At 57.2% G+C, this 21,756-nt stretch overlaps 1 protein-coding gene across 3 annotated transcripts in view; it reads left to right on the top strand.

The window, feature by feature from the left end:
* Positions 1-21,756, top strand: part of ZFAT (zinc finger and AT-hook domain containing) — a 205,903-nt gene that overhangs the window by 20,312 nt on the left and 163,835 nt on the right. For all 3 annotated transcript variants that reach the window (XM_070075863.1, XM_070075861.1, XM_070075862.1), the window contains exon 2: positions 17,987-18,160. In XM_070075863.1, the coding sequence (XP_069931964.1) occupies positions 17,987-18,160 (174 nt within the window). The remainder of the gene's footprint in view (positions 1-17,986; positions 18,161-21,756) is intronic.

Below are 21,756 nucleotides of genomic sequence, written 5' to 3'. Positions count from 1 at the left end.
TTCTTTGATGACCTCTTTCTACTGGGGTCTCACCCACTGAGGTCCTTCCCGGAGGACACTTTTTGCCATAGTGTCTTGGCTTTCATAGCATGTTTTACCTTGCAAGCCTGACAGTCGGGTTTAAGAAACCCCCGTTCTCGTCAGTTTTGGGCCCTGTGTTGCAGTCTCCCCCCGTCCCCTCCCCTTCCCTCCCCACCAGCTCTGACGTGCTGTCACCCCATCATCCTGACGAGGTCAGCAGGGCAGCACCGTCAGTGCTTCCTGAATGTCCCATTTGGGCATGGAGGGGCTGTCCCTGTTTATGGAAAGTGATCTGTGGGGCTTCCCCAAGGAAAGGGCTGCATTTTTTTTTAAAGATTTATTTTATTTATTTAAAAGACAGGGTTAGAAAGAGAGAGGTAGAGCCAGAGGGAGAGAGGTCTTCCATCCACTGGTTTAGTCCCCAAGTGACTGCAACAGCCAGAGCTGAGCTGATCTGAAGCCAGGAACCAGGAGCTTCTTTCAGGTCTCCCACGTGGGTGCAGGAGCCCAAGGACTTGGGCCATCTTCCACTGCTTTCCCAGGTCATAGCAGAGAGCTGGATTGGAAGTGAAGCAGCTTCGACTAGAACCTGGTGCCCATATGGAATGCAGGCTGGGGCTTTAACCCACTGGGCCACAGCGCCAGCCCCAGGGCTGCATTTGCCAGTGTGAGGATGGCATTCAGCACAGACATACTCACTGCCTGGCTCTCTCACTTTGAGTGTGCTTAAAAATAACTCATAGAGAAACACATGCGGAGTTTCAGCATGGAGGAAACGTGTCTGCACCACGCTGCCCTGCGGCTGTGGGTCCAGCCTTAGTGAACGCTGCTTCCCAGCCTTTCTCCTGCTGCTCTTTGCCAGCCTTGGCCGGGGAGCTCCTGAGAGACTTCTCCCTTGCGTTCGATAAACACGTGAACTCCATGAGCTGCAGAAGTCGGCATGCTCATTAGCATTTTATGAGATGCATGATGCTAATTTTGTGAACGGGGGTGGGGTGGGGGTTTGCATCTTCCACCCTCGGAGTATCAGAGCTGGGAGGCACCTGGGAGGTTCTGCAGGCGGCAGGAGCTTGGCGCCTTCATGTGCCTGCAGGCTGTTGGTGGTGGTCGGGGGGGTTCTGTCCCTAAGCATCCCCTAGCTCGTGCTGGCAGCTCTGGGTCTGTGCACACCAGTGTCTGGGTGAGGCTGGAAGACCAGAGTCCTCTTTAAACTTTCCAAGGCTGCTTTTAATGTGGGCTTCGAGCTTCCAGGTGGGAAGATGAGGCCTGTGCAGAACCTGGCCACTGGGGGTGGGAGCTGCATAGGAGTTGGGGTCCAGGGCCTCTGCCTCAGGGCAGTGCCCTTCCCGTCCACTTCATGGCGTGCTGCATGCTGACCTGAGCCCGTTGTAATCATGATACCCTGCGCTCCTCCCCACCAGCCTGCACAGACAGGAGGACAAAGCTCAGAGAGGCAGAGTGCCGCCAGGGGCCACACAGCTGCTAGGGCCGAGGGTAGGCTCAGATCCACGCAGTTTTAACCAGGAAGTTTACCACGTGTTTCCCGTTTGCTGGGTAGGTGTGTTAGGCTGATGTCTAACAGACACGTAGAGAAGGGCGCATTGGATATCCAGATGTTCCCACACAGCTGCTGGACCCCGTGAAATCAGTCTGCCTGGCTGACACACCCTGACTGGGACAGTGAGGGCGGCTGTGGGGGTGCCACTCCTGGTGGAGCTGCTTCTGCCCAGCACAGAGATGTGGACAGAAGTGGGAGAGTCCTGTGAAGATCAGGGTGGGTGGAACACTGGCCAGAGTTGGCTCTGCTCCACCTGCTGGGCTGGCCAGGTACACCTGGGCCACCAGGACACTCACCTCCCATTGTAGAACAGCAGTGCCATCAAATACTGACTTTGGGTTGTGTTCCTGCTGTGTAACAACCTGTGGTTTAACCCTTTAACCCCCTGCCTGGCCCGGTTTACTCATTTTAGGACAGCAGCCCTCCCCAGTGAAGGCCAGTGAAGCCACAGCAAAATGCTGGCCCAGTTTGCAGTGCAGCCTATTCAGCTGTAGTGCCCGCATCGGCCACCAGAGGGGGCTGTCAGCCCGAGTATGGCACCTGCTGAGGCATGCTCTGGCAGTTCTGCCTGCCCCCAGCTCCCAGTGCCGTTTGGCTAAAAGGCTAAGAGGCTGGCTGCCTCTTACCTGTCTCCAAGCCGTGCAGCTGCTCTGCTTGCTAAGTGTGTGGTCGGGGTGGGTTAGTGTGGCCCACATCCCTGGAATGAATTGCGGTGCAGAGAGCAAGTTCCCCCTTCTGGTGTAGCCCCTGTTCTGGACTGTGGTCTATGGAGAAGTGCACTGGCAGTGGGGTGGGGACATCAAGAGGTGCATCCCTCATGGGGACTGCTGAGGCTGGGCACCAGGTCGGGCACGGGGTGGGTCTGAGTTAAGTTTTGCCTCTGTGATGTACCTGGCCAGGACTCCTTGGCAGCTCAGTGACGTCGCTAGGCCCCAGGGGGTGATGGTGATGATGATGGTGGTGGTGAAGGCACTTTCTGCACAGCTGCCTCTAGGGGCAGAAGCAACGCCGTGAGGACCGTCACGTGGCCCCAACGGGAAGGTGCGTGTGAGCAGCAGGGGGCAGAGCGGGTGTGGTCCTGCAGCTGGCTGGACCACCGCGGCCTGCGTTTGGTGTCTGTGTTTCCCAGGCTGACCCTGTGGGGCACACTGAACCTCTCCCCGCCTGGCCTGGCCGAGCCTGGGTGAGCCTGCTGCTCGCCTGGGTCCTGTTCACCAGGTGTCTCCTGGTGACTTTCGTGCCAGGAATGCCCTTCCCCCTATGGACTCAGACTCTAAATCTCTCCTGCTGCTGCTTCAACTAATTTCCTTTTATTTCTTGGTTGTCACATCAGTTTCATGCATGCCTGTGAGAGCAGGGCAGGGGCCTGACACATCCTGACCCTCCCAGCCACCGAGACGCGCCGTGGCCTCAGCAGCTCGAGACGCTTGCTCCCTCGACCCTTGCTCCTGGTGGCCCCTGCAGCGTGGGCCCAGACAGTGCTGTGGCCGGCTGAGGCCAAAGCTGTCCAGGGCTGAGCAAGGTTCCCTCCCGCGCGGCCCTTGATTTTTTTTTTAACTTAAAAAAATTTAAAGATTTTTAAAAAAAGATTTCTGTTGATTTATTTGAAAGAGTTACAGAGAGAGGGAGAAGGGAAGGGGGCTGGGGGAGATGTCTTCCCCACACGGCACAGCTGGCTTCCCGCGTGCCCTGCCTCTGTCTCCCACTTGGGAGGCTGGCACCCCGTGCCCTTCCTGGCCACGCGTCAGTCCGTGGCGGGGTCCTCTGCTCCCCCACATGCCTGCCCTGCAGCACTGGTCCTGCCCTGACTCCGAGGGCGCATCAGGGCCCGGCCGGCCTCGGTGCTGCGCTGGCTGCTGGCCTCCTCTGGCCCAGCTCCTGTGTCCCTCACAAGCCTACCCCAGGCACCACGGGCCCGGGGACCTCGGCCCTCTTGCAGCCTCCGGTGGCCAGGGCTTTCTGCCTAGGCTTCTACACCCAGCCTGCTTTCCAGATGAGTTTGAAGCTCCTGTGAGCTGATCAAGTGACTGTGGAATCGTATGGGCCTGGTTTGGAGCCTCTTAGGCAAGTTGTGGCTTCCTCATCAGCAATACTGGGTAATGTACCCTCATGTCTGCCTTACTAGCAGGGCTCCGTGTGTAGCTGTGCAGGTTGTTCACTGCACAAGGGCACCTCATCTGACTGTATTCGGAAAGTTTCCCACAAACACTAGGCCAGCGTCTTGTTCCAGCCCATGCATGTAGTACCACCGCTGTCAGACAGGAGGCGCCAGAGTCTTAAGGAAGGGGCGCCTGTCCCCAGCAGCCTTGCCAGCCAAGGTTAAACCTGGTGAGGACTGAGCCTGGTGCCGAGGTAGTGCTCCACGATATGGCCCCCGGAGGGCAGCCTGGAAACCGGGCTCGCAGCCGCGGTGTGTGTTAGGTGCGCAGTGGTGAACTGGGCCTTCCAGGGGAAAGTGGGGGTGGGAGGCCCCCAAGTTCATGCCTGGCCTGCCCAGCATTCAGACTGCCGACCCTGGAACGGAGTTTTCTTGGATTGGGACCCATCCCAACACCTCTGACAGCAGGAGCACCCCACGTGGGCTCGGGCAGCAGCCGGCGTGTCTTCGTTGGCATCCTTTCGACCCTCAGCTTCTCTGGAGGCTTGTGGCACGTGAGTGCCAGTGAAAGCTGACGTCCTCTTAGAGCTGAGGACACACAGTGCTGAACCTGCTTCAGGGGATTGTGAGGAAAAGCACCCCGGCACACACGCGCGTTCCATTTAATTAACTTGCGTTTCCTTCCCGTCTGCCTCTTCCTTTATCAACCCCAATGTCTTGGTTGTTTTTTTTTTTTTTTTTCTTTCTTTCTTTCTTTCTTTCTTTCTTTCTTTCTTTCTTTCTTTCTTTCTTTCTTTCTTTCTTTCTTTCTTTCTTTTTTTTGACAGGCAGAGTGGACAGTGAGAGAGAGAGAGACAGAGAGAAAGGTCTTCCTTTTTTGCCGTTGGTTCACCCTCCAATGGCCGCCACGGCTGGCGCGCTGCAGCCGGCGCACCACGTTGATCTGAAGGCAGGAACCAGGTGCTTCTCCTGGTCTCCCATGGGGTGCAGGGCCCAAGCACTTGGGCCATCCTCCACTGCACTCCCTGGCCACAGCAGAGGGCTGGCCTGGAAGAGGGGCAACCGGGACAGAATCCGGCGCCCCGAACGGGACTAGAACTCTGTGTGCCGGCGCCTCTAGGTGGAGGATTAGCCTATTGAGCCGCGGCGCCGCCAACCCCAATGTCTTGTTATGCGGCAAGTTCTCGGTAAGGCTGGGGACGATGACAAGACCCAGCCACGGAAGACCCAGCCACGGCTCCTTACAGGCCCTGCAGAATCGGTGAAGCAGGAGGGGCGTGCCTTGTCCTAACCTGAGGAAGGAGACCCGTAGGGAGCTGCGCAATGGAGACTTTGTCATGTCGACCGTGACAGCCAGCTAGCTTTATGTTAAAATATTTCCACTCCCATTGGGAAGTTCTTGGCACTTACCAATTTATAACTTCAGGGCAAGTGAAAAACCAAGAAACAAAAAATATAGCTCAGTAAGAATTTGCTACCCTGCTCCTCTCCTCCTAAGATGGATAATTTAATAGGATCTTGGCTTTGGCTGGTGAGCATTCTTTAAAGGTAATAAATCCAAGTAAAAGATAGCTCCAAATCAGAAAGGATGATTTATGCCACTCCAGGAAAGGAGGCAGATTTTGATGTGTCTTAAAATGGAGTAATCTTTTGTTTATTTATTTATTTATTTTTATCCACCTGAAAGGTAGAACTACAAAAAGAGAGAGAGAAGTATCTTCTATATGCTGTTTCACTCCCCAAATACCTGCAACAAACCTGGGCCATGCTGAAGCCAGGAGCCCAGAACTCCACCTGGGTCTCCCAGTCTGGTGGCAGGGGCCCAGGCACTTGAGCTGTCACCTACCACTTCCCAAGATGCATTAGCAGGAAGCTGGATCAGAAATGGAACAGCTGGGGCTTGAACCAGCGCTCTGATACTGCGTACCCAAGCAACAGTTTAACCCTCTGTACCCGACGCCCACCCACTAGTGCAGTGATGTCATAGCCCAGTAATGAAGCACCTCTTGTGGGTACGGATAAACCTTGAAGCATTTTGTCGTCAGCAGTTCATCCCGTGCTCACTGGTGCCTGTGTGTCGGCAGCAGCGTCACTGCCCAGGGGAGGGTGGGGTCAGGCTGGCGGGGTGCTGACTGCTGGTCACCAGCACACAGCCGGCCTGCAGAGCCCGGATCTGCTGACCGTGACTGCATTGCAGCTGCCTGGGCGCGTTTGGGAATGGACTGGGGGGAAGCCACAATTCCCAAGTCTAGTGTCTGCTGCGGAGGGTCCAGGCTGGTTTTGCCTGTGGCTGCAGTATTGTCTTCAAACTTCTTACTTCTAAAGAATAGCTGCGTAGGAAGCTGCAGAGGTAACAGAAGTCTCGTGCTCCTTTTGTGCAGTTAATTTCATACAGGTGATCACATCCTTTCAAGTTTGGCAAAATGCACGTGGGGTAACTTCTACAGTTCTGAGCGTTTCGAAGAACACAGCTCAGTGGCGCTAGGCACCTTCGGGGTAACTTCTACAGTTCTGAGCGTTTCGAAGAACACAGCTCAGTGGCGCTAGGCACCTTCACCACCATCCATCTGCGGAGTGTTTTCATCTCAACCCGGTGGTTACATCTTATGCAACTGTTACACAATTTCAAACCCGAGTGGGTGTCCAGGAATATAGTGTGTAGGTTTATGTAACCACCCACAGTTTTACCAGCTCAAGGGAGTTGTACAACCCTGCCACCCTCCGGTGCCTTTACCCTCCCTCACTCATAAACCAGTTGTCTCGAGTGCTGCGTGTGCCCACGTGGAGAACCACAGCAGGTGGCCTGCTGCAGCTGTCAAACCCGACGTAGCAAAGTCCAGCAGGACTGAGGTTTTGTCCATAGTGTTCCAGTTCCCTTGGTTCTTCTTCCTTTTGGCTGTTCCAGGATCCGTCTCATCCTTTCCTTTCTGCTTAGAACTCCCCTTGACTTCTTCCAGGGGATGTCCGCTGGTGACGGAGTCCCTCGTCTCCCTCCTCTGATGAGAAGGTCTCGGTTCCCTGTTCTTTCTCCAAGGCCGTCTTCACTGCTGTGGGATTCCAGGCTGACAGCTCCCCCAGCACCACTTGCTGCTGGCATCCACTGTGTGTGATGGGAGCTGCTGTCAGTCCCACCGTTTTTCCCTACGGGAAGTGGGTTTTTTCTTGCTACTTTCAAATTTTCCTGTCGAGGTTTTGAAAGTTTGATTGTGTTGTTGAAATTAACTTTTTTGGGTTTACCTAATCCCTGGGTTTTATCTGACAGATTTGGGAAACATTTTGGCTGTTGTTGCTTTGAGTCGTGTTCCAGCCTCTTCTTCCTCTCGTGATGACGCGAATGGCAGATCGGCTATAAGCCCACCGATCAGCGACGCTCTTTCTTTTGTTTAAGCCAGTCTGTTCTCTCTGTCATTCAGACTGTGTTTCTGTTGTTCTTTCCTCCAGATCTTTGATTCTGTTGCCCTTTGCTTGATTTTTCTGTCTTCATCTGTGATCTGCTTTTTCCCTGGTGCCAGGGCTTCCCGTCCTTGTCGGGCATCCTGACAGACACATCTGGTGCCCGCGTCTGTTCATTGTCCTCTCGTTCCAGCCGAGGTTTTTCTGGGTCTTGGGAGATCGCAAGGAAGGCTGTCTGGCTGACTGCTGGACACTTGGGCGCTGTGTTCCGAGGGTCTGTGTCTTACTGAAATCCGTGACAGCAGGCTCCCTGGACTCACTGTGGCCAGGGAAGGGGACACTGCCTTGTGACTACCAGGGGGCAGAAGCCCAGGTTCCTCACTGGGCCTGAGTCTACACTGGCGGGAAGTGTCCAGGCTCCTCACTGGGCCTGTGTCTACACTGGGGGAGGTGTCCAGGCTCCTCACTGGGCCTGTGTCTACACTGGGGGGTGGTGTCCCTGGACTCGCTGTGGCCAGGGAAGGGGACACTGCCTTGTGACTACCAGGGGGCAGAAGCCCAGGTTCCTCACTGGGCCTGAGTCTACACTGGCGGGAAGTGTCCAGGCTCCTCACTGGGCCTGTGTCTACACTGGGGGAGGTGTCCAGGCTCCTCACTGGGCCTGTGTCTACACTGGGGGGTGGTGTCTAGGCTCCTCACTGGGCCTGTGTCTACACTGGGGGTAGGTGTCCAGGCTCCTCACTGGGCCTGTGTCTACACTGGGGGTAGGTGTCCAGGCTCCCCATCAGGTCCGTGCTGCTCACACACACCTGGCCAGGAGGTGCTGCGGTGCCTCAGTCCCGCCCCTCACGTGGCCTCCAGTGGTGGGGTGGTGGCCTCATTACCGCCAGGTGCCGGGAAAGTCCTGGCCTTGCCCCGATGGGCAGGGGCTACTTCCTTAGCTCCTGCTGGGGCTGGCAGTCCCGCCTTCCCGCTAACGAACTGCGGTGTTTTCTGTGGGCTTTGGCTGTGGGCGGGAGGATTTGGGGACGATTTCTGTGCTTAGGCAGCCACGACAGGCCTTGACTTGGGGCTGATTTTGACGTGCGTGCTGGTGTTCCCGGCCTGCTGGCGTCTGCAGCTCCTGTCGGTGCTAGGAGGAAGAAAGAGACCCTGGAGCCCTTGGCCGTGCTGTGCCTCGAGTCCCAGGCTGGTCGCTGCTCTGCTTGCCCTCTGCAGCTTCCAGTGTGCTTGTGTTTGTTTTATCCATGACGTCCGGGGTTTTCGCTGTCCTCTGTGGGAGGCACAGGGAGAAGGTTGCACACCCCATCTTTCTGGGACTTGCTGTGCAGCATGAGAAAAACGCGTGTGCACTGGGTGCCGTGGTCCCAGGGTGGACTTGGGCGCAGGCTGCATGTGAAAAACGCGTGTGCACTGGGTGCCGTGGTCCCAGGGTGGACTTGGGCGCAGGCTGCTGCAGCCCTGACCTCTGACGGCTTCCGCTCTTCCTGGCGTCACCTGCTGCCTGCAGAGCCGTGACACTGGCATCTACACCTGGGCTGCCCTCCTGCCGTGCCTTCTGTGGCCTCCAGCTTGCCCTTCATTTTCGGTGTTCATTTCATTTGGGCATAAAATGTTCAGGTCACGGCTTTGAGTAGGGGCTGACAGCCACCTCCTTCCTCTCCTGTGCGTGGACCGGCCGGATCTGACCACCTGAGGACAGGCAGGCAGGCTCTGAGCTGGGCTTCTGAGGGCCTTGTGGGAGAGGCCGGGGTGTGGACACCCTTCCGGCTCCCCGGGTGTGAGCGAGCTGCATGCCTGTCTCTTGGGTCTCAGACCTGGGCCGGGAGGGGTCACAGGGACTTCCCGCGGCCGCCCTCCTCCAGCCCTGTCGCGAGTCTGAGTCGGCGGCTTGCCCAGCAGTCCTGATGCCTGCTTCTGGGCAGTTTCTGGGAGATCCCTCAGCTCCTCCTGCTGTTTCCCACTTGGTGTCCACAAGGAAATGGGGTTTGAGTTTTCCCTGGGGCCTCTGAGACTGTCCTTGCCATTGTCCCCCAGTGGCCTCCTCTCCCCCTCTGTGCTGCCGGGCAGAGGGAGGGTGGAGGGCACAGCGCACGGGTCCCCCCAGAGGTGGAGAGGGCTGTGCGTGTGGTTTGGATGCTGTTAAGGCACAGCCCCTCCCCCATCGGTGTGTCAGCACATCAGAGGGCTGGAAGAGAACCCACCAAACCAAGCTGCTCAGAGACGCCCCGACTCTCGCAGGGGAGGGGAGGGAAGGGGAGTGGGCGGGGTCTGCTCAGCGTACTTCTGCCCCTCTCACCGCATGGGTTCATACTCCCACGTTTGTAATACACAGTCGTGGTAATAACAAGAGCTGGTGGAAGGGCCATGAGACGCTGAGCAGATGGCCTCACACATGTCAGGGGCAGAGGAAGGGAGCCGCATGCTGGTGCCAGGGCCTCCTTCAGGCTGGCCGGAGCAGGTGGCCTCAGCCCTGGGCTGCATTGACCTTTGTCTCTTTTACTCTGGTGTCTGGCATTTGGAGAGTGGTCACTGAACACAGCTACCTCCAGTGACCACTTACGCTGCCACGATCAAGTGCCAGCAGCTGCAGCTGTGCCCGTCTACTCCTGCAGGGGGCGCTCCTGGGGCCTTACGACCCGCAGTCCAGGGAGCAGTGGTGGGGTCACAAGTCCTTATTTGTCCCGAGGTCCCCAGAGCAGGTGAGTGCAGCGGGGACCTGGCTGTTCCTGGCGGGGAATGTTTGCATGTCAGAGGTCAGAAGTGAGGACTTGTTTATACAGCTATTTCAAGGTTCTCCTTTCTGATAGGGCCAAGTCGCTGCTTAAAAACTGGGAGATAGCTCGTAGGAAGTGAATGCTCAAACCTCAGACTTCTGTGATTTGATTTTCCTTGTGCTGAATACGTCATTTTCCCTTAGACTTCTTTTGTTAAAGACAAGCACACAGTAATTGGATCTAAAAATGCACCCAGATTACAGCATCTTCATCAGGAGTACTGACAGCGTAATTACGATGGCGTCTCATCTTTTCATATTAGCCCCGAGGAGAAGGGAAAGCGGCCCCTGTGGTGTTGTTTTGCGGATATTTGGGGGTGGGGGGTGCAGCGCGAGCCGATGCTTGCCTGGCGGGCTTGGGCACTTGGCTGTCTATGTGCTGCGGCGAGCGTCTCTGGTGTGCGCAGGCCCCCTGCTTATCAGGGGCCTGGGGGACCTCTGCAGGCTGTGTCTCGGGCTGTAGCACCATCTGTGCCCTGGGCTTCTGGGACAGGCAGTGCCTGAGGACAGGCTCGCACCTGCCGTCAGCAGCCAGGCAGAGCCCAGGTGCTCACCCAGCATGGGGTTTTGTGGTGCTCCTGGCTTGGTGTGTCCGTGTGTTCCCTGGTGGGCTGCATGGCACGGTGGACACTAAGGGCCAGGGTCAGGCAAACCTGGCTCTGTGAATCTCAGTTCCGTCCCTCTAGGGGCTCATCAGCCTGGCTGGCACAGAGGCCAGGGAGTGAATGAGAGGGGCTGTGACTGCAGGGGTGGGCTGGAGCCCAGAGCCCCTCTCGTGCCCACCTGAGCCTGGCGGTCCTCCCAGGCCCATTCAGTGCCTGCTGTCAGCTTCCAAGCACCCTGGCTGAGTGCCCCCCCCCCCCCCCCCCCCCCCGCGCGGCAGGGCTCTTCCCCACCGTACGGCTCCTACCTTTGGGAGCGGCTCAGCAGTGACCTCTGGAACTGCGTCGGACCCGCTGTGTGTGTTGCTTTGCATTTTGCAAGGCCTTAGCAATGCCTCATTTTCTAAAAGTCAGTTAACATTAATTGTAGAAAATATGGAAGTGATTTTTAAAATAGTTTTACAGTCAAGGTTTTGGGGTGCTTCCTGTCAGCCTGGCTGGCCTTTCTCCTGTCACCAGGTCATGAATGGTGTCTGTCCACGAATGACCAAACGGCGCTCATGCCAATTCGTCGTGCGTCCCGCCGTTTCCCAGTCGGCCTCCTTTGGAGCATTTCCTGGTCATCCCAGGTCCCCAGGAGACAGGGCTTTCAGCGGCTGTTGGGTCCTTCCAGGTAGGGAGGTGTCGGGACTTAGCCACTGCTGAGCACGGATCCTGCTGTGTCCGGTGCCTCTGTGCAGTCCTGACCGCAGGAGCTCAAGGCGCGGAAGCACGGCTGGGTCGTTACCTGTGGCCGCCTTTGCTGATGGCGGTGTTTGTTCATGAGTGCCAGACTCTGCCACCCACGTGCACAGCCGTCCTCCCCAGCGCTGTCTCAGCAGACCGCCGTGGGCTGCAGGGGAGACCTGAGATGAGACACTGTGTCACCTCCACGGTGCTCCCCGAAGGTGTGGGCCACTCTGCCGAGTAGGCGCTGCAATTCTGTGATTTAAGTAGATGCCTGCCTTTTGCTCAGAGGCCTGGAAGGCTGTTAGTGGAAGTCACTTGGTCCCTGTAGCAGGTGCTGGGCGGTGGTCACTGTCATCGGTGTGCTGGGAATCTCGTCTTCTGAGGTGCCACCCTTTCCCGGGCACCGATGGGGACCCTCGACCTGAGCCACTTTATTCCCCTCTGTGGCCGCTCCTTGACCATCTCACGCCCTGCGGCTGCCGGTTCTTCCTTATTACTGACTCAGATGTCCCAGCCCCCTGCCCTTCCTGCTGCAGGACCAACCCTCCTCGTCTGCCACCCGCTCCTTGGGGCTTTCTCTCTTACTAAGGCCCTGGTCCTTTGTTGCCTGCCAAGGCCTGATTGTCCCTGTTCTGCCTCGCACCCGTTCATCAGGACGTCCTGACCCCCCCAGGTTAAGCTCTGAGGAGGTGGAGCCCTCAAGAATGGGCCCTGCACTTGTAGCAGAGGCCATGGAGAGCTGACAGGTCACAGCGGGAGGGCGCTGTCCTTGAACTGGGAGAGCAGGACCTCTGCAGACGCTGAGCCTGTGGTGCCATGATGCTGGCGTCCGGCTGCCAGAAGGGTGGGGAGTAAACCTGTCTTGTGTAGAAGCCACGTGGTTGTGGGCGTGGCCTGGGACGTGCCCTGTCGGTGGGTTCAGTCTCTTCACATCCCCACCTTCAGCTTTCTGTACCCCCTCGGGTGCAGCCCCATCTCCCTGCCTGGTGCACCCTACCCTGTCTGCACTGCCCACTCCTGGTGGGCGTCCTGCTCTGACGTCCTGCCCAGACCCCTGATCTTGGCCCTGCACCTGCACTCCCTCCTCGGGCACGTTGGCCTCCCTCTCCCTGGTGTTGCCCACGCCTGTCCTGCCTGCTCAGCCTGACTCCCTGCAGACCTGCATCCCGGGCCTTTCTCTCTGCCCTCAGCGCCCCACAGGCCTCCCACCCCCACCACACCAGTGGACCCCTCGTGCCTGTCCCCTCATTCAGCCCTGGCCGCCTGCTGTCTTCCAGAAGCAGGGGATACTGAGCTGACCCTGGGAGAAACAGTGTGATGGCGCAGTGAGGGCTCCTGTTGGGCAGGGCCAGGGCTTGGGAGCTGGCCTGAGTGCGAGGCCTCCCCTGCTAAGCCAGCCTTTCCTCCAGGCTTCCTCTCATGCCCGCCCTCCCCGCAGGCCTTTGGCGCTGGGCACAGGCCCTGCCCGTCAGCAGGTGCACTTGGTAACCGTGCTGCGCCTGCAGGTGCAGTATGACTATCTCCTCCCGGTGTGTGCACGCCTCCGCCCTCCTGTCCTCCTGGAGTGCGTGTCTGTGCTGCAGCCCTGGCCTCCAGTGTCCACTGCTGACAGCACGTCCCTGCCGGCGGTGGCCTTTCCCCGTCAGTGTGTTGGGGAAAATCTGGTGCAGGAGAACCGGTGACCAAAGGTGGGAAGTATGGTGAGATTGAAGACAGAGGCGGCAAACCCAGGATTAGAGTGTGATTGGTGGACTTACAGACGGCATGGTCTTGGGTGTGCCAGTGGATCCCCGGGCCACAGCAGGAGAGAAAGGATTTCTTAGAAATAGGTGGCCTAGCTGGTGTGCACGTGGACTTTGTCTAGAGATGTGAACAATCCTGACGTCAGATGATGGGGCAGGTGATCTTCACGACTTTATCCCGTAGCAGTCAGGTTTTCAAGACTTTAAAAACCCAAGAGGAGGGGCCGGCACTGTAGGGCAGCAGGTTAAGCCTCTGCCTGCAGCACTGGCATCCCATTTGAGAGTTGGTTTGAGTCCTGGCTGTTCCACTTCCAATCTAGCTCTCTGTTATGGCCTGGGAAAGCAGAAGATGGCCCAAGTGCTTGGACCCCTGTACCCTCATGGGAGACCAGGAAGAAGCACCTGGCTCCTGGCTTCGGATTGGCCCAGCTCTGGCCATTGCGGGCATTTGGGGAATGGACCAGCAGATGGAAGATTTCTCTCTCTGGCTCTCCCTCTCTCTGTCTGTAACTCCACCTATCAAGTAAGTAACTAAATCTTAAAAAAAAAAGAAAAGAAAAAAAAACCTCAAGAGGAGCCACCTGGGAGGGAAAGGCAGCGTCTCTGGGCTCACAGCTTGGAGGTTCCCGGCCTGAGATTGAGCAGCTGTGTGACTCTGGCATCGGGTGGGGGCTGGCCGTGGAGGAGGTGTGTGGGGAGCAGTCACAGTGAGCCAAGAGGCCAACAGGTAGCATGGCACGGCCCCCCCCCCCCAAAGCTGGCATGATCCCATCGTGGGGCTGTACCCTAGCAACCCACTCCTGAGACACCATCAGCGGTTCCAGCCTCTGCCCCCCCCCCCCCCCAGCATTCGTCCATTCAGCACAAGACTTTGGGGTTCCAGGTCTGTGTGAGTTCAATCTGTAGCCGTCCCATAGGGACCCGAATGACCGTCAGGACACCTGCAGGCCAGGGTGGTGCTTGTGGGCAGGTAGGGTCCCGGCAGCCAGGGTCCACTTCCCTGCGCCCCGTCTCGTGATCTGCACCCCACATGTGCTTCTCTCTGCCTCCACCTCAGGAACTCCAGGCCTAGTCCCCTGCTTAACAGAGCCGAACCCACAGCAGGCACCGTGGAGACTTGCGCCCGTGGAGAACAGATGGCCGAGCGCCACCCTGGGTGCTCAGGCCTCTGGCTGTGCAGCGGCAGGTGCCAGCGCCCTGTCACACGTGGCTGTGACAGCATTTTCAGTTATTTCATCTCCAGATGACACCTGCTGTGCCTTTGAGCCAAGAGACCCTGTGCAGCGATTCTGCGGGCCCCATACACATCACGGATTTCCCTGCCCCCCGAGCACCCGAGGAACCAAGACTACTTCCAGGGCAGCGGGGAAATCATTTTAGCACGATCAGTGAGAAGCACTTGCCCTGTGCTCTGTCTGCCTCCCCTGTGAAATGGTGGCTTCACATGGCCAGGTCTGGCCTTGTGGTTTGCCACTGTGGTTCCTGGGGACAGGACCGAAACGAATAGGCGTGCAGTTGACACGTGGCTGGGTAGAGGCAAGAGAGTTTTAGTTTTAGCGGTAACCCAACACGGCAGCAGGTTGCAGGGTCTGGCATCTGCTTCCCGCTGACTGTGCCCTGGGCTTTTCCCATCTGAGCCTCAGGTTCCTCACCTGTGAGCCAGGGCCCGCCAACCCCTTCCCGCCGAGGTGACAGGGTTGCTGGAGGAAGCCCGGAAAGGAAAAGTACCAGCGTCGCCTCTTCCTGCATGGGAAGCATTTCGGTTCCTTGGGAACAGAACATTTCCTGGAGAATGGAGTGTTGGCCAGCAGTAGTCGCGAGAGCGTTTCATTGACAAAGCAATGTTCTGCTTTGTTAAATTTCCATTTCCTGCATTGCTAGGTAGGGAAGGACTCTCTTGGGTCCCTACTGCCCGGCTTGTGAGTTCCATCTGGGAAATGAAGAGAAGAGCTTGCTCTGGCACCAGGGCCCTGCAGGGCCCCGCCTTCACCCCAGCAGGGCTGTGAGGGCCTCTGATGGGGAGGGGCTGTACTGTGAAGAGGAGAGCAGTGCGGTGGGGGGAGTGGGGATGAAGAGAGGTTTGTCGTTGTTAAAGACTTATCCATTATGTTTTGACAGGCAGAGTTAGAGAGGGGGAAAGACACACAGAGATCTTCCAGCTGCTAGTTCCCTCCCCAGATGTCCTCAACGGTCAGGACTGCAGCCAGGAACTGCATGCAGGTCCCCCATGTGGGTGGCAGGGGCTCAGATACTTGAGGCACCTGCAGCTGCTTTCCCAGGAGCATTAGCGTTGAGCTGAATTGCAAGTGAAGCGGCAGGGTCTGGAACCAGCGCACATATGGGATGCTGGCATCACAGGCCGTGGCTTAACCTGCTACGCTGCAACACTGGCCCCCATTATTTATTTACTTATTTGTTTGTTTGTTTGTTTGAAAGAGTTACACAGAGAAAGAAGGAGAGGCAGAGAGAGAGAGAGAGAGAGATTGAGAGAGAGGTCTTCTATCTGCTGGTTCACTCTCCAATTGGCCGCAATGGCCAGAGCTGTGCCCATCTGAAGCAAGGAGCCAGCAGCTTCCTCTGGGTTTTCTCATGTGGGTGCAGGTGCCTAAGAACTTGGGTCATCTTCTACTGTTTTCCCAGGCCATAGCAGAGAGCTGGATTGGAAGAAGAGCAACTGGGACTTGAACCAGTGCCCATATGGGATGCCGGAGCTGTAGGCAGCAGCTATACCCGCTACACCACAGCACCAGCCCCTGCCCCTATTATTTATTTGAAAGGCAGAGTTAGAGAGAGAGTCCTCTATCCACTGGTTCCCTCCTTGGAAAGGCTGCATTGGCTGGGGCTGGGCCAGGCTGAAACCAGGAGGCTAGAACTCGATCCAGGTCTCCCGTGTGGATGACAAGGATCCAAATACTCGAACCATCTTCAGCTGCTTTCCCAGGCGCATTAGCCAGGAGCTGGATAGGAAGTGGAGCAGCTAGGCTCAAACTGGCACGTGTGTGGGACGCTGGTGTCACAGGCCGCAGCTTCATTGCTACACCATATTTCCAGTCCCTGAAAAGAGAGATTTTTGAGGTGGAAGAATCAAGAGCATGTTTGCAGGCCAGAGGGAAAGGCCTAATAGAATGGGGGAAGAGGAGCTGGTGGCCCTGCATGGTCCCTGAGTGGCAGGCATTGGTTTCTGCATGCTACAGCACCACGTGCGGGGCTGTCAGGGAGAGGCCCGGGAGCAGCTTTCCCAGCCAGAAGACGGCTTTGTCTTAGAGAATGTGGAAGTGTGGGCATCCCCAGGGAGCCCAGCAAGCCTGCACACTGTCAGGGACGACATCCCTGCTGGGGTGGGGGCGGGGCTGCCCCTCACACACACCCTCACACCTGCGGCAGGGGAGGTGCCTGGGAGCTGGCAGGTGTGGTGGAAGACGCTGGCTGCTGTGTGTGAACCAGAGGCAAGGAGTCTCAGTACCATAATGAAGTGCCCGAGGCAGGCTGCTTCATAAAGAAGAAAAGCTGATTTGGGCTCGTGGTTCCAGAAGCGCAGGGTCCAGGGGCCTAACGGGGTGATGACAAGAGACCAGGAGTGCGGATGTGTCTGTTCCTCTGCTGATGAAGCCTCTGGGATTCAGCCACGGGGCCCTAACCTCCTCACCTAATCCTGATCTCTTCTCAGAGGACCCCTACCTCGTCAGTCAGACTGAGTGCCCACCTCTTCACAGCTCGCCATGGGACTAAGCTTCAGTGCACGAAGCCTCAGTCAGACTGAGTGTCCACCTCTTCACAGCTCGCCATGGGACTAAGCTTCAGTGCACGAAGCCTCAGTCAGACTGAGTGTCCACCTCTTCACACCTTGCCATGGGACTAAGCTTCAGTGCACAAAGCCTCAGTCAGACTGAGTGTCCACCTCTTCACACCCCGCCATGGGACTAAGCTTCAGTGCACGAAGCCTCAGTCAGACTGAGTGTCCACCTCTTCACACCTCGCCATGGGACTAAGCTTCAGTGCACGAAGCCTTGGAGGAACCTCAAACCGCACCCAGACCATGGCGGGACACTGGCGGCCGGGAGTGAGGAGAGGGCAAGTGGCTGTGTCCCGGGGCCAGAGAGCGAAGGCTGGGCGTGTCGGAGGATCGTGGGACAGGGGCTGCGGCCCCAAGAGCCTGGTTGGGAGACTGTCACGGGGAGTTGGGTGGCGTGGCGGTACGTGTTCCCCTGAGCAGCTGTGTGCCGAGGCCCGCAGGGCGGGGAGAGGCAGACTGGAGCAGCGCTGAGGTTTGCTGAGTCCTGCTGTGTTCCTGCTGCCAGTGGGCGTGTCGCCCGCGCTCCCCCTGCAGCTGCAGCAGCTGAGCGATCCTCTCCTCTTCTCCCAGGCCACCGGGCTCCCTGGCCTCCGGGGAGTGGACCTGGGGGTGTAACACGGGCCCTTCTGACTTTGTCCTCCCGTCCTCCCCGTTCTCCCTTGCCTTACTGATGTAAAACTAATGATGAGAAAGCACGGACCTCTAATGGCAATCAGATCCTGGATTTAGTGTTTTATGTTCGCCCGTAATTATTTTACCAGACGTAAAGTGGGTGTTTCTCCCCCTTTATGTCTTCCTCCTGGTGTAATGGGCTGAGCATAATGGACCAACAGTGAGTATCTGTGACTGGTACTACTGCTTCCGGCAGGAACTAAGTGGTTTTGAAAAAGGCAACCGGTGCCCATCCTCCTGTGCCGGTCACCGGAAGGCGTCTCAGCTGTTTCGGGCACTTTTTCCTTGCCCCTAACGTGAGAGCGTCTTGCTGCCACGCGTGGTTGTGGTGGGGGCGGCTCATCCACCTGCTGGGTGGGATTTGATTTTTCCCGGCTGTGGTGGAGTCGGTGGGGTGACAGGGAGGCCTGCTTCAGACGCCGTCCTGCAGGGCTGAGCCGCTGGAGGGCGAGTGTCGGGGCCTCCTGCTCTGTGTGTGGAGGACGCAGCTGCGGGAGCCTGGCGGTGGCTGGGGAGGGCGCCTGCAGGGCTTTCTCGGGCAGTTGGGAGTAACCCTTGTTGACGTGGAGATGCAATAACGTCTTTTTCCTTCTTCCTTACAGAAAACACGGCCATCTTCATGTGTAAATGCTGTAACCTGTTCTCTCCCAGTCAGTCAGAACTGCTGTCCCACGTTTCTGAGAAGCACGGCGATGAAGGGGTGAACGTCGAAGACATCATCGTTCCCCTGAGGCCTCTCAGTTCTCCGGAACCCAACCCAAGCAAAACCGGAGATGGTAAGGGGGCTGGCGTGCCTGCGGATGCCCACCCGCACTCAGAAACTGAGGCCAGCCTGTGGGCTTGTGGGCATAGAGGAAGCCTAAAAATCCACCTTTCTAACCCAGAAATCAGAGCAGTTGTCCAGTTTTAGGCCTGCTCAGGTCAGACTGTGTTTGAATCTCCTGCATGAGGCTCCTGCGGAGGTTGTGCAGTGAGTGCCTGAAAGGACGTGGCCGTGTCCACCATGTTACGGCCTGAGCTGGGTTCAGCACAGCCCACCATGTTCCGGCTCAAGCCTGTTGTTAGCCTGAGCTGGGTTCAGCACAGTCCACCGTGTTCCGGCTCGAGCCCGGGCTGGGTTCAGCACAGTCCACCGTGTTCCGGCTCGAGCCTGTTGTTAGCTGATCTGGGTTCAGCACAGTCCACCGTGTTCCAGCTTGAGCCTGCTGTTAGCCCTGGCTGGGTTCAGCACAGTCCACCGTGTTCCGGCTCGAGCCTGTTGTTAGCCGGGCTGGGTTCAGCACAGTCCACCGTGTTCCGGCTCGAGCCTGTTGTTAACCTGAGCTGGGTTCAGCACAGTCCACCGTGTTCCGGCTCGAGCCTGTTGTTAGCCTGAGCTGGGTTCAGCACAGTCCACCGTGTTCTGACTCGAGCCTGTTGTTAGCCTGAGCTGGGTTCAGCACAGTCCACCGTGTTCCGGCTCGAGCCTGCTGTTAGCCTGGGCTGGGTTCAGCACAGTCCACCGTGTTCTGACTCGAGCCTGTTGTTAGCCTGAGCTGGGTTCAGCACAGTCCACCGTGTTTCGGCTCGAGCCCGGGCTGGGTTCAGCACAGTCCACTGTGTTCCGGCTTGAGCCTGTTGTTAGCTGGGCTGGGTTCAGCACAGTCCACCATGTTCCGGCTTGAGCCTGCTGTTAGCCCTGGCTGGGTTCAGCACAGTCCACCGTGTTCCGGCTCAAGCCTGCTGTTAGCCCTGGCTGGGTTCAGCACAGTCCACCGTGTTCCGGCTCGAGCCTGTTGTTAGCTGGGCTGGGTTCAGCACAGTCCACCATGTTCCGGCTCGAGCCTGCTGTTAGCCTGAGCTGGGTTCAGCACAGTCCACCGTGTTCCGGCTCGAGCCCGGGCTGGGTTCAGCACAGTCCACCGTGTTCCGGCTCGAGCCTGTTGTTAGCTGGGCTGGGTTCAGCACAGTCCACCGTGTTCTGACTCGAGCCTGTTGTTAGCCTGAGCTGGGTTCAGCACAGTCCACCGTGTTCCGGCTCGAGCCCGGGCTGGGTTCAGCACAGTCCACCGTGTTCCGGCTCGAGCCTGTTGTTAGCTGGGCTGGGTTCAGCGCAGTCCTAGCACCTGCCAGCTGTGTCGTCTGAGGCAAATGAAGTTACCTCTCCAAGCCTCACTTGCTTATCTGAAAAATGTCACAAAGGAGGGGATACAAGGCTTCAGTCAGAGAACATGCCTCCTGCTCCGAGGGTGGTGCTGAGTAAGGAAAGCTGTTAGGACGCCCCTGCTTTGTAAATTAGCATATGCAGTCTTAGGACCAGCGTTTCTGAACTGATCTTACATTCCTGGAGCAAGGGTTCACCGCAAAGCTTTGATTCACCTGGGAACCCTCAGGGTCACGGGGTGCAAAGTGGGGTCCATCTCATGTGCAGCATCCAGACAGCTCCTGCTGAATGGCATTGGATACAGCAGGTGCGTGGATTACAGAGAACGTCTCGGCTCCGTAATTAGGTCCCCACAGACAGAAAATATACAGCACAGTGGGAGCAGCCACAAACGAGAGTTAGAGAAATCCCCACAAAACTGTTTTTATGTGACGAGGCACAACAGCCAGTTTGCCATGTGGTTGCCCGATGGTGGCAGTAAGTTCCCATGGTGGCATCCGTGGGCCACATTAATCCTCCAGTGGCCAGTTCCTGGGAATATTCAGACGGGCATTTCTAAACAGGCTGGCGTATCAAGCACTTCTCTGACACAGTTAGCAAGGGGAGGCTCCAGACAAAGAATGCGTGGGTTCACAAGTCTCTCTGGCTGTTCCCAGGGTGCTTGGAAAAAGATACCAACAGCAGCTTAAGTTGTTGAGAAGTCAGGAAGTTCTACTAGTCACTGTCAGTGGCGTCCGGTGAAAAACTAAAGCCAGCCCCCAAACTATGTTGGCCAAGAAGGAGGAGCGGTTAGCTGGTGTGCGTGCCGCCATCACCCCGGGTAACATGGGTGGCGTGTCCACTGCATGCCTCAGCCCCTCCCAGGCCTGGCGAGCACGTCTGTCCCCTCCACACTTAGAGAAGGCAGGAGTGAGGTGCACATCTCTGCCCAGAGCTCTCGCGAGCTGCTCTTCGCCTTGGGCAAGAGTGGGGCTGAGTCAGGCTGCCTTGCTCTAGCAGCCTCATGGGGACAGTGCCCGGCTCACCTGCCTGTGAGCCTGAGCCCCCGGAGGAGCCTGGTGACGTCCACAGTCACCAGGGCCACCTCCCTGCTAAGCGGTCAGGCTGCCTGGGCTTTTTTTTTTTTTTAAATATTTTATTTTTATTTATTTGAAAGAGTCACAGAGAGAGGTAGAGACAGAGAGAGGGTCTTCCATCTGCTGATTCACACCCTAGATGGCCGCACTGGCTGGAGCTGTGCTGATCCAAAGCCAGGAGCCAGGAGCTTCTTCTTGGTCTCTCATGTGGGTGCAGGGGCCCAAGGACTTGGGCCATCTTTTACTGCTTCCCCAGGCCATAGTAGAGAGCTGGATTGGACGAGGAGCAGCGGGACTAGAATTGGCACTCGTATGGGATGCTGGCACTTCAGGCCAGGATGTTAACCTGCTGCACCACAGCGCCGGCCCGTGCTTGGGCTTTTTAGAGTCTTGTGTCCCAGCCGGAGGGAAGCAAGGCTTTATCACCCACTGTGTGTGTTTGTGGGCTGCCTTGTGTGGTTGCATGTTCATGTATGGACTCAGAAACACACATGATTTCTTTTGTCACAAGAATCATGTGAAAGGTAGATGTCCTGTGGGTCAACAAGGAAGGAGCCTTGAAAATGGCTGTGAGTTCTATGTTTATACATCTTTACTAGTTAAGATTTTCTTAACTAAAATGAGATGTGAATAAGGCAGAAGATAACCTTAAAGTTTTATAAAGAAGGAATGAGTGATAACCAAGCCGATAGAGTGCACATGGGACTGTGTGAGTTGGTGCCTTGTGAGGCGCGTGTTCTGATTTCCACTGGCCAGGCTGCCCTTCCAGGTATCCCAGGGGTCACCCTCCCGGGCCCTGGGGGGTCAGAGGCCCTCTCCGTGGCACCCCAGAGGCTCATGCAGGTGTCTCAGTTCTGTCCCTGCTGGCTGGACCTCATTGTCTCTGCACTCTCTCAGTGGTTGGGAACACCCTGAGAACAGGATGTGAGCTGTTTTGTCCCCTTGGGCCCTGGTCCCAGCACAGGGCCTGACACCTGTGCCTGGACAGTGAATCACCTTTTGTCCTTGTCCTCTGTTGTCTTGCCCTTGGCCTTGTCGTCCCCCCCCACCCCCCCCCGGAGAAGGGTTCCTTCCGGAATCTTACCATGACCAGCAAAATGCAAATCAAAGTGATACACCTTGTTTTGTCTATCAGGTTGCCAAAAACTCTTGA

Source organism: Oryctolagus cuniculus, chromosome 6 (assembly GCF_964237555.1).
Source record: "Oryctolagus cuniculus chromosome 6, mOryCun1.1, whole genome shotgun sequence".
Taxonomy (NCBI): domain Eukaryota; kingdom Metazoa; phylum Chordata; class Mammalia; order Lagomorpha; family Leporidae; genus Oryctolagus; species Oryctolagus cuniculus.
This window is presented reverse-complemented; position numbering and strand designations above follow the sequence as displayed.